This window comes from Mesoplodon bidens (assembly GCF_964165515.1).
Source record: "Mesoplodon bidens genome assembly, chromosome: 5".
Classification (NCBI taxonomy): domain Eukaryota; kingdom Metazoa; phylum Chordata; class Mammalia; order Artiodactyla; family Ziphiidae; genus Mesoplodon; species Mesoplodon bidens.
The window spans coordinates 13,110,497-13,123,264 of record NC_138161.1 but is presented as its reverse complement, the minus strand read 5'-3'; the positions used below and the strand labels follow the sequence as shown (position 1 = coordinate 13,123,264).

The window sequence follows — 12,768 nt, the reverse complement described above, 5'->3', positions numbered from 1 at the left end:
ATATGCTATGTATATAAGGGACTTGAGTGTCTGTGGATTTTGGTATCCAAGGTGGGTCCTGGAACCAATCCCCCAAGGATACTGAAAGATGATTGTACTTCAATCCTTGTTATTGCTAAATATCATTCAATTGGATAGATATGCCATATCTTGTTTATTTGTTCTCCATGGTTTTTTTTTAAATACTGCAAGATAGGCCTAAAGTTTAACCTTTCTGGGACATTTGATGATCACATGGGTACCGTTGGTGTATGTATGCGAGTGTATTGGACAAGCAGACTGATTTATGTACTGATTTGAAAATTGATCTTTTTTTTGTCTTATCTACATTGCATTTTAAAGTTGTATTATGTGTACAAAGTATTTAAAATATTTCTTTTTGGTTTTTAGTTCCCAAGAATATACTCACAGCGATCGATCCAGCCATTGCTAATCTAAAACCTTCTGTGAAACAGAAAGATGGTGACTATGGTAAGGTTTATGGCTTACTACCAGCATTTCTCTTTAAGTAAAGGTGAACAGCCCCATGTGACCACAGGTGGGTGCACACTGGTTAGGAAGGAAGGTGTGTGAGCTGCCAGCTCTGAGAATGGCACTGCTGTGGCAGATGGTTGCAAATGGTGGCCAACGTTTTGTGTTTTAAATTATAAGTAGGATAAATCCCCCTTCCATTCCCTCTCTTATTTCCTAAAAGAAAAATCACCTTGAAAAATCTGCTCAGAAATAAATCTGGGGTTCCTGGATTATCTGATGAGCTTGTTGGAAAGAGGATCACATAAGGCAGCGGTCCCCAACCTTTTTTGGCACCTGGGACCAATTTCGTGGAAGACGATTTTTCCACAGACCGGGGCTTGTGGGGGCGGGGGGATGGTTTCGGGATGATTCAAGCGCATTGCGTTTATTGTGCACTTTATTTCTATTATTATTACATTGTAATATATAATACAGTAAGTATACAGCTCACCATAATGCTGACAGGAGGTGGAGCTCAGGCGGTCATGCGAGCGATGGGGAGCGGCTGTAAATACAGATGAAGCTTCACTTGCTCACCTCCACTCACCACCTGCTGTGCGGTCCAGTTCCTAACAGGCCACAGACTGGTATCAGTCTGTGGCCCGGGGGATGGGGACCTCTGCCATAGGGAACCTGGGTGGGCCACACCCAGGCTGGACCTGTGTGCCTCCATCCACATGTACCCTTCTTCCTGAGTTTTTCACCAGACTTTTGTAAATAAGGGGATGAACGTTTTGGTTTTCTTATCAAATCTAGAATGGAGTTCAGACCCTTGGGGCTCTTGATAGAAATTACAGAGGCCCCCCAAGACAATCTATATAAGATATTGCACTTTGCAGGTTGAGAATTGGTCTTGTGTTACTTTGATTACATTTATGAAGTTTTTCCCCCTAAGAATAAAACGAAAGTGTGCTTGTTGTGGAGCACACAGGAAAGCACCAAGAAATAGAACTCACCCTTAGTCTCAAAGCTTAGAGATAACTATTGTTCGTGTCTTATGTTCTTCGAGTTCCAGCCCTCCAGCTCTCCACCAGGCTCTGCTTCTCCCAGCCTCTCCCAACCCCTCTGATCTTTCTAACAGGGCTCCCACCCAGATCCCATGAATATCCTGGTCCCCCTGGAGTGGAGGCCTGAGAGCCGTGTCTGACCTTCCTAGGGGTCTCCAGGGCCGTTAGGCTACCCCATCAGGGGCTCCCTAAGCTCCATCACAGCAACTTAACCAGGCATCCTAAGCCAGATCCGCCCTGTATTTTGCTTCATTGCCAAAAACGTAGCCCAACACAACCTCCCTCCATCATTCCAGACCTTCTTATCTGTGGTCAGCAGAGCAGACAGCAGCTCCGTGGTCAAGTGGGATATTATGAAATCTCCCAGAGGCACGGTGAATGCCATTGCCTTAATAATGGGAAGATAAATGTGTCCCTTCTGCAAGAGTAGATGAGTGAAGTTGGAACCAAGACATTTTAGAATTTCTGAATCCCTTTTATCACTTAATATTTCAGAGACTGCTTACTAAATGCTCTTCCTGGCTTCGTCTTCCCTAATTTTGTCAGAGGCCCACTTATTGGGTCTCTATGACTTTTTATTTATTATGGCAGTCCTGGATTAGGAAAAAAACGCATACTGTGAACAGTTGTGATTAATCGGTCTTGCATTTTTTACGAAACAGGTATAAACTTTGACCCAAGGAAACCAAGAGTTCTGAGGAAAGATGGAATTATTGTCAGCCACTCCCTGGCAGCATTTGCTTACCTTCGAGGTAGGTCAGTGAATTAATAATGGATTTACCGAATTCTTACTCACAAATGCTCTGTTTAATTACAACACCTGGATGGCTAAAGAAAAAGGACTTTAAGTTTGACACAGCAACTGCAATCTTCTACAATCCAGAAACACAGAGGCCTGAACTTAGGTATGGTTGCCACTGGCAACCAACAAGAGAACCACATAGGGAAGGAGCAAAGGCTAAAGTCACACTATGTAGCAGTTGGGCTCCATGGGAATTTTCCACTTTGCAAAGTAGGAACCTGAGGAATGCATTTTCCAGCTCTAAAATTTGGGAAGGGCATAGGATTATTGAATTCCACCCTTGGCTGGAAGAAAATTGGGCTGAAAGATGACTTAGTGAACAAAACAGGTCATGCTCTGTGAAAGGAGAGCCCCTTTCTGAGTCACCAGCGTTACTTCTCACGGTTCCAAGGTTTCCCTTGATAATCTTCCCCTTAAGGATCAGTCACACTCAGCCCTCCTTAATTAGCAGAGCCCAAATTGCTCATGGTGCATGCTACCTTTCCTCACCAGCCTCACTGCTCACCTCTGGAGAGACCATATTTTGGAATGTCAACTCTGCAAGTTTCGACAATGCCTGCCTGACTCTGTTCAGAGAGCCAGAACCTCAGAAGACGTTTTTTTTTTTCGGCGGTACGCGGGCCTCTCACTGTTGTGGCCTCTCCCCTTGCGGAGCACAGGCTCCGGACGCGCAGGCCCAGCAGCCATGGCTCACGGGCCCAGCCGCTCCGCGGCATGTGGGATCCTCCCGGACTGGGGCACGAACCTGCGTCCCCTGCATCAGCAGGCGGACTCTCAACCACTGCGCCACCAGGGAAGCCCAAAAGAAGACGTTTGTAAAATACATGGTAATACAATGCATTACGGCATTACTTACTCAAGGCCTGCCAGAGCTGGGGCTGTTTGGAGTAAGCCTTCCTCAGAAGAAAATAAAGGCTTAAGAAAACATCTCAACACAGGAGATAGAACAGTCTTGGGACCTTCTTACCAGTATCTTCCCTGTGTGGTGGTTGTGTGGTTGTTGAGAATCTTCTCTTTTCTAACCACCCTCCCACTTCTGTTTCTTGCTGTTTCGGACAATTGTCAAAGTTAAGAGATGTAAGGATTTTTATTGTTGACAATATCACATATTTTCAAAGTCCCCGGAGAGCCCCTTGGAGGAAAGACATCATGAAAATCCTTCACTCAGAGGAACAACTAGGAGGCTGCTTATGTGATGCGGCCATTCTGGACCCTGTCAGTTCCTCTCAACAACTGTCTTGGTCAGCTCAGGCAACCATAACAAGATACCATGGGCCCGGTGGCTTAAACAACAGAACTGTATTTTCTTCCAGGCTGGAAGGCCATGATCAAGGAGCTGGCAGGCTTGGTTTCTGGTGAGGGCTCTCTTCACGGCTTGTAAACAACTGCCTTTCCCCTATGTCTTCACACAGCAGGGAGGGAAAGAGAGAGAGAGAGAGAGAGAGCTCTAGGTGTCTCTCTCTTTTTTTTTTAAATTGAATTATAGTTGATTTACAATGTTGTGTTAATTTCTGCTGTACAACAAAGTGATTTAGTTCTACATATATATACATACTTTTTCATATTCTTTTACATTATGGTTTATCACAGGCTACTGAATATAGTTCCCTGTGCTATACAGTAGGACCTTGTTCATCCGTTCTATATATAATAGTTTGCATCTGCTAATCCCAAACTCCCAGTCCATCCCTCCCCACCCTCCCTCACCCTTGGCAACAACAAGTCTGTTCTCTATGCCTATGAGTCTGTTGCTGTTTCATAGATACGTTCATTTATGTCATATTTTAGGTCCCCCTTGGTGTCTCTCCTTATAAGGACACTAATCCTGTTGGATCAGGGCCCCACCCGTATGACCCCATTGAACTGTAATTACCTGCTTATAGGTTCTGTCTCCAAGTATAGTCACATTCATTCAACACATGAATCTGGGAGGGACACAATACAGTCCACAGTAGTGACCTTGAGAGAGGGACTCTTATCCCCTATTCTGCACACAGGGAAGCCGAGGCTCAGAGGAGTTGAGCCAGGTGCTTGAGGATACCAAGTGGCTGGCGACAGGGCAGGATTCAGACTCAGCAGATACAAAACCTGCCCTCCAGCTTCTCTAAGAGAGACGTATGCCCTTTAGAATTTTGAAGGATGGAAACCTCATGACCTCGAGCGATCTAAATTAGATTGCCTCCATCCCTGTCTAACCTTTTACGCACTCATCACTCCCAGAAGTCGCTGGAGAAATTTATTTGTTAAACACCCATCTCTCCACTAGACATTAACTATTTCAAGTACAGATGTTTGTCACCTTAGTCATTGTCATATCCTATTGCCTGGGACAGAGCTGGCACAGAGTAGATGCACAGTAAGTAGTTAGTAAACGACCATATGAAGAGTCCTCCTCTGGTGTCATGAGCTATCCTTCGCCTAATCGTCACCCTGTATTCGCTGTTTGTAGGTATTCAATTTTAAAGGAATGTAAGGACTTGGTGGGTGGTTATTTGGTTTTATAGAGGGATGTTTAGGCACATTCAACTCAACAAACCGCAACCAAGCCGAAATTTCATGACAAAGAGAAAGAGGCTCTGAATGTGTGGTGTCAGGTGTTAGCGAAATGAAGTTGCTATAGAAGTTCATTTGTCAAATCACAGAGGCTCACAAAGTCTTAGGGAAACAGGGATATCTGCACTTGCTGGTGAATTTCCTGGGCATGTCGTTCTCTGGGTGGTCACTCTAGAGGTCCCCAGCCCACCTCGTCCTCCTCACGGGGCAGGCCAGCACGCTGCAGAGAAGGGCAGGACGTCAGGCTGAGCTTTTTCAACACGAGCATCACACAATGAGAGCGTCACCCTCATCGTCGTTAGAAAGTGGTGCCCCATCCAACTCTTAGTGGCATCCTTCTCCTTGTTGCAGGGATATGATCTGAAGGCTGGACTGGGGTCCCTGGGTACCCACCAAAGGGAGGAGACCCTCCTCCAGGAGGGACCCCAACAGGAGCCACCAAGAGTGAGCTGGGAAGATTCTGGCAAAATCAGCTAAATAGACAGTAGATTGAGCAAATCCAGAAGGACGTTTCCCCGGGTCAGGCTGTAGGTAGTTTTGCTGCATTAGTGCAGCCAAGTTCACATGGAGGACCAGCAGACTAGAACCCAGAATCAAGGGGCCTGTCCCGGGATGTTGAGACACAGAGGCTGGTGGAACGGACACAAGGATATCCAAGGGTCCCTGATGAACGATTTTGCTTTGGGCCATTTAAATGATCTGTGAGACATTTTCTTAGGAGGTTAGAATTTACCCTCCTCTCAATAATATAGACCTACTCCTTGAATTCATTCTAGAATTTAGATCATGGGTCTGAAGAAACTATGATCATAGAGACTTTTTGATATTAGGGAAATGGAAAGCGGTGCGTGTGTGTGTGTGTGTGTGTGTGTGTGTGGTAGGTTTGCAGGAGGCAGTTAGCTGGCTCAGCCATTGTACCTCTGCAGATTGTTCTGAAGGAGACTTATTTAGACAGCCTGGCTCAGAACTTGATGTCCTCCATTCCACCTAGTTAGTGTTTTATTGTGTGCCCTAGTGGCCCAATATTTCAGCCCCTGCCTTGGGCTTGGGCCTGTGTGTGTCTTCGGCCTCTGGAAGCGCTCACTGTGGACTTGCGGGGTGCATGGGGTAACTGGGGCCATGGATGAGAAAGCAGTGCTTCTCCTGAGTTGGGAGAGCATCACTGTTTCACACGAAAGAAACTCCAGGCTATCAGGCAAACCCCCACTGAAATAGAAGTATCATAACACGTTCCAGAGTTGAAGTTACACGATCCCCTGTCAGGGAGGACGATGGGAAATCAGCGCCGCCTTGTCACATAGCTGTGGATTCTGAAGTGTTCCCACGGCCTCTAATCTTTGGTTCCATGACAGAAAGTTATTATCACGTCCCTAAGCACTGCCAGACCAGGCCCAATACTCTTTGTGCTTTCACCCGACGGTAGCAGGGCCCCAAGGGGTGGAACCCTCGCCCCAGCCTCTCGGTGTCTTATTTGGACACAAATAAGTTTGAGCTGGAGCTTGTGTTGGCTCCAGACCAGGGATCTAAGGGTCAAGGGGCCTTAAAGGCCACGGGCCACCATGGTGAGATTCCCGAGGGCTGGCTACCGCTGATGAAATTAAAGCCATTCACTTGAGCCTGTGATGAACTAAGGCTAAAATGAGAATAAGACCAACAATAGCACAGTGTGAAGATTCTGTCTGACAGGGAGACTAATGCCTTTATTTTAACAGAACACATTCAGTATAATAGGAAAAGGGGTCACAAAAGCCTAAAGTGGTCCAATTGATTTTAGAAAACAGATGATATCCCCTTAGTTTAAAGCCTGGGGCTTTGGAGAGAACCCTGGCCCGAGCTTGGGGTCCCAGCCAAGCAGTGGCTATGGACAAATTAAATGGCTGTGACAGGAAGAGTTGAGCCAGTTCACCACCAGGGCTCCATCTAACTAAGATCTGGTGATTCTGTGACTTCAGACTAGTTGGTTCAGGTGACTAGGAAGCCTTTTTTCCAACGGGCTTTCCAAGAGTTGCCATATTCTCCGTCTTTGATTATTGGATATTACCAGACTTGGTGTAAACATGGCCTGAAGAGTGATCCCTTGGCAGGAGGTACACCTGAGCCAAGGGGCACCTAAGGTCTGATGAGTGAGAAGCGCTCCTGGCAATAGAATCCAGACCCTCCCTCCCCGGCAGCAGAGGGAGAGAGGAAGAAAGGCAACTAACATTATGGAGCCCCTGACCCACAGGGCACCAAGCCTAGTGCCGTAGACCCATGACCCCTCCCTTCAAGCACTCAGCAGATAGCTGTGTCACCCCTGCTTTGGGCCAGGCACTGGGGATTTGGTGAAGAACAAGGCAGTTCAGTCCGAGTCCTCACGGAGCTTGCATTCGATGGCGGGCGGAGGGGGGTGGGGGGGGAGGACAAAACACACTCAGCAACTTAGTAACATTCCGGAGGCTATGAGACCTAATGACAGGGGACACCTGGTCCAGACTCGGGGTGGGGTCACGGAGGGCTGGATGAAGAGGGGAGAAAGAACATTCCAGGCAGAATGAACAGCACGTGCGAAAGCACCAAGGTGCAAAGCCATCTGGCCCCTGTGAGGGATGGAGAGAGGCCAGTGGGTGGGAAAGCAGAAAGCAGAGGGATGAGTCTTTGGAGTTGAACTTGGGGAGGGTGGTTCCATGGACCAGGTCCTAGCAAGCTTCGTAAGCAGTGGTCTGGATTTGATTTTTACCTTACGAGAGGAGGGGGACCGTTTATAGGTTTTAAGTAGGGGAGTGATGTGATCTGATGTGCATTTTTTTTTTTTTTTCCGCGCTACGCGGGCCTCTCACTGTTGTGGCCTCTCCCGTTGCGGAGCACAGGCTCCGGACGCGCAGGCTCAGTGGCCATGGCTCACGGGCCCAGCTGCTCCGCGGCATGTGGGATCCTCCCGGCCCGGGGCACGAACCCCTGTCCCCTGCATTGTCAGGCGGACTCTCAACCACTGCGCCACCAGGGAAGCCCTGATGGGCATTTTTAAAAAGATTACAGTGGCCACAGTGGGGAAGATGGATGAGAGGGGCAAGAGAGGAGAGAGGAGACCAGCTGGGGGTGGGGGGGATGGAGAAGAGAAGTGTTATCATTCCTGTTTTCCAGATAAATTCACTAGATCAGAAGACACCTTAGTGAAACGAAAATACAAGCCACTTACCCAGAGATATTCACAATGTATATACTGTCTAATGATCAATATCAAGAATATATAGAAGCTATAGATAGAGATATATTTTATGTGTAAGAAGAAAAGCACACACAACCCCATTTAAAAAGTGGGCACACAGGGCTTCCCTGGTGGCGCGGTGGTTGAGGGTCCGCCTGCCGATGCAGGGGACATGGGTTCGTGCCCTGGTCTGGGAGGATCCCACATGCCGCGGAGCAGCTGGGCCCATGGGCCATGGCCACTGAGCCTGCACTCCGCAATGGGAGAGGCCAGAGCAGTGAGAGGCCTGCGTACCGCAAAAAAAAAAAAAAAAAAAAAAAAAAGTGGGCACACAACCTGAGACAGCATTTGGAGAAGAGGGATAGGTAAGTGTCTGAAGAGATGTATACATAACTGGGGATCAGGGAAATATAAGTCAAGCCATAATGAGATACAATTTTATACTCATATGATTGGAAAAATGTTAGAAGCCTGTCCATACTCAGTGCTGGAGAAGATGAGGATTTGCAGGATTCCTCATGCATTGCAGCCACTTTGGAAACCACATTGGCGGTATTTCCCCAACTCACATGCCTTACAACTCATCCAGCTGCCCTCCTAGGTCAGTAGCCGAGACAGACACTTGCAGATATTCACCAGGAACATTTACAGGAATGGTCACAGCTACAAGGCCCACATACAGAAACCTGGCAGCCCCCCAGTGGCCCCTCAGCAGGAGAGTGAGTGAATAAACCACAGTGTAGTCAAGATAGCGGAATAACATGCAGCAATATACTGTTAAGTTAAAAACAAACACCAGGGCTTCCCTGGTGGTGCAGTGGTTGAGAGTCCGCCTGCCGATGCAGGGTACACGGGTTCGTGCCCCGGTCCGGGAAGATCCCACATGCCACGGAGCGGCTGGGCCCCTGAGCCATGGCCGCTGAGCCTGCGCGTCCGGAGCCTGTGCTCCGCAACGGCAGAGGCCACAACAGTGAGAGGCCCGTGTACCGCAAAAAAAAAAACCAAACCCCCAACACTGTAACGTTACACCTTTTTCATAAAGTTTTTAGGAATGCATAGAGATGCGATAAGCTATGTAAAAAGGCAAGTGGGGGAGTAATGAGCATGGAATTCAGGTGGTAGTTACCTTGATGGGAGGAGGCTGGGGGGAGGGGAACCCACAGGTTAGACATGGTTATTGTCAAGGCTCTAACTCCCACGTGGGGGGCTTATTCACAGCGCGGGTGCCGATTACAGAATTTAAAGTAATTAATTAAATAAATAAACATAAAGGAAGGCCGCGCATTGACCGATAAAGAGAATGTGTCATATCCTGAGGATTATGGTGAGTTTACTTCTGTCTACCTGGAGTCTTTAAAAAGAAGTAGAGATGGGAAAGGGGGGGGACAGTCACTAGCCCATAGTTACCCCCCTGTCTGGGGCAGAGCCAGACCTTAAATCCTCCTCGATCCTGCCCTGAGTCCCTGATTCACCCACGAGACCACCGCTGGGAATGATGGTCTCGTGGGCAAAGAGAGAACGGGGCTGTGGGTGATCATGGTCTCCCAGAAGCTTGACCAGCGTGGGATCTTTCTGCCTGGAGCTGACCCTGTCCTGAACCAGGATGGCTGGAAAAAGTTACAAGTGGATGGGCCTCCATTCGCCCATCGGCAGCGCTCCTTCCAGGCACTGCAGGAGGTGAGGGCTACAGGCGTGGCTGTCCATGGGCTCAAGGCTTACGCTTTCCCAGGAGGAGGAGGAGATGAATTGTGGCTGCACAGAAAGCCCGTATCCGAGTCCATGAGGACAGGAAGGACTGGAGAGGACAGTGGCCAGGAGGCTTGGGAAGGGGGGGCCGGAGGCAGCGGGGAGAGGACAGGAGGATTCAAAGGAAAGGGAGGTGAGCGTGAAGCTGGGAGTGATGAGTCCACTCCCAGCAGAGGCTTTGATGTGCAGGAGAAACGATTGGCCCCATCAGATCAGGGCCTCGGGTCTTAGCATCATTTTGTGGTTTACGGTTTAATGACTGTGTCCCAAATGCCAGTCTTCCAATCCCTGTTCTACCACCACTCCCAGAAATGAACACGACGCAAAGGATATGTGTCTCTATCTGACCAAATCTTCAAAATACCTTGACCCTTAGGAAAAATATATTGTTATTAATAGCACTACAGACACAGCTTACTGCCCCTCCCCTGGTCAAAATCAGTTTTGCATTCAGACTTCTGTGCCTTAGAGAGAGTGATGGGATGGTGCTCGTAGGGGTGACGGCAACAAAGGACATTTGAGTCCAGTGAATTGAGCTGCAAGTGAAGGAAGCCGAATGGAGAAGTTGCATGTTTCAAGGAGATAACATGTCCCACTTAGATCTCTCCCATCAGATCACAGCGGCTAGATCCCTTGACTGTACATGAAACTTAGCAACTGTCAAGTTCTGAACCTCCAGTCTGCACCTCTGGGGAAGGACTGAGGCAGTGAAGACAACAGTCATCACGATATTCGAGTCTAGTGAATGAGGAGGCCATGTGCCTGGAGGAGGCTGGTTCCATCGAGACGTAGGAGCAAATGCCAGTGCACATCTCACAAGCGGCTCGCAGCTCAGGAGCTGGGTTCCTGTCCTGGCTCCACCTGAAGAGGCCAGCTGAGCTCAGACAGTGGCTCCCCTACACCTCAGCTTGCGTCTCTGTATCAGTGATCCACAAAGTATGGCCCACGGGCTGATTTTGTAAATAAAGTTTTATTAGAACACAGCCACACCTGTATCCTCTTTCGTGTTACAACAGCACAGTTGAGTAGTTGCAACACAGACTGTATGGCCCACACAGCCTTAAAATACGTACTGTCTGACCTTTTGACAGAAGGGTCAGAAAAATCTGTCTACTCCTGATCTATATTATGAGGAAGTTAGCTGGATCATTACTTCCCAAAATGGGGGTGCTAACGCCTCAAGGGGTACACAGCTGAAAAGTAATAGTCCTTTCCACTCAGAGTTAATGTAAGGATTAAGCGTATGTAAAGATTTAGACCAGGGTACATAGTACACATCAGCATTATTTCTATTTCTATTGTACAGTCATTTGGAGGTTGAACTTTTAGTACCAGAACTTTTATTTATATTTATTGTTTAATCTAAAAGAAATTAAGCTTTGTAACATTTACTATATTAGTACTTACATTCATATATATACTTTATATGTAAAGTAATTTTTCAAAATTTACTACTATTAATAATAGCTAACAGTTTCTTGAACATGTGTTATGTGTCATTGAGTGTTCTGAGAGCTTCACAGGAATTAACTCTGACAGAAAGGGGCTTCTGGCTCCATTTTACAGGTGAAGGAACTGAGGAACAGAGAGGTGATGTAATTCGCTGAAAGTCACACTACTAGGGAATGACAGATCTGCATTTGAACTCAGGAGGGCCCAGCTTCTCAGGTCCTTTGTTATGTGTCCTCTCATAAACATACATATATTGACTACATATGCTCCAAACCTTTTTTTTCTTTTTAATTAGTGGGGGTATATGATCAGTTAGGTATGGATGGTCTCAGAGATGCTGTCCAGGACTGCATATATCTGCTTCTATGGGACTTGGGCATGATGAAGACTGACAGCTCCCCCACGTCCTGACGTGTTCTCTTTCCCTTACAGCCCACCCTGAAAGAGCTGCCCTGCTGTTCGTGTCCAGTGTTTGCATCGGTCTTGCACTCACACTGTGTGCCTTGGTCATCAGAGTGTCCTGCACCAAGGACTTCCAGGAGCTGCAGCTGGCGAGGGAGCATCTGGTGCCAGGAAGCGACAAAGCTGAGGAGGACAGCCAGGATGAGGAGGGGGAGGAGGACTCGTCTGACTCCGATTTTCCGGGGGAACTGTCGGGGTTTCGTAGGACTACATATCCTGTCTACAGTTCCATAGAGGCTGCAGAGCTGGCAGAAAGGATTGAGCGCAGGGAGCAAATCATCCAGGAAATATGGATGAACAGTGGCTTGGACACTTCACTCCCAAGAAACATGGGCCAGTTCTACTGAAAACCAGATGCGTCTTGATATGATCACACTTTCTGAAGAGCGAAGGGTTGAACATGCCCCTCCAGTTCTGTTTCACTCGTACCTTCTATGAAGGAGAATTTGTCATGTCATCCAATACTGGGGAAGCCAGAAAGCTCTTAAAGGGACATTTCAAACTGTTTACAGCACATTTCAAAATAAATATGGAGGGAAGAAGTCTTGGTTTTCTGTATTTATTTAAATTCATGTCTATATGCTAACAGAACTAGAGCTCACATTTATTGAGCCCTTATAATGCCAGGCACTGTTCTAGCTGCTTTTCATGTATTAAGTCATTTAATGCTCACGACAACTTCGTGAGATGGTGCTGTCATTATCGTTTTACAGATGGGTAAACAGAAGATCCCTATCCGTAAAAGAATTATACGAATATTCACAATGGCAAGCGTGAGTTCAGTCACTCCATGTTCACTGGTCGTAGACTTTAATCACTAACATAATTTGTTTAGAGAAGGGATTGGCAACGTTTGTTTTCTTTTTAAGGGAAAGATAATAAATATTTTAGGCATCGTAGGTCAGATAGGTCTGCCACAACTACTCACCTCTGACCCTGGAGCTCAAAAGCAGCCACAGCGAATAGGTAATGAATGAACATGGCTGTGTTTCAATAAAACTTTATTTGTGGAAACTGCAATCTGAAATTAACTTTTGTATGTCACATAT

The 12,768-nt window shown here is 47.3% G+C and overlaps 1 protein-coding gene across 2 annotated transcripts in view; it reads left to right on the top strand.

The window, feature by feature from the left end:
- Window positions 1-12,261, top strand: part of EVA1C (eva-1 homolog C) — an 85,613-nt gene extending 73,352 nt beyond the window's left edge. For both annotated transcript variants that reach the window (XM_081234754.1, XM_081234753.1), the window contains exons 6-8: window positions 391-471; window positions 2,183-2,272; window positions 11,690-12,261. In XM_081234754.1, the coding sequence (XP_081090880.1) occupies window positions 391-471; window positions 2,183-2,272; window positions 11,690-12,066 (548 nt within the window). In that variant the 3' untranslated portion in view covers window positions 12,067-12,261. The remainder of the gene's footprint in view (window positions 1-390; window positions 472-2,182; window positions 2,273-11,689) is intronic.
- The last annotated feature ends 507 nt before the right edge of the window (window positions 12,262-12,768 follow it).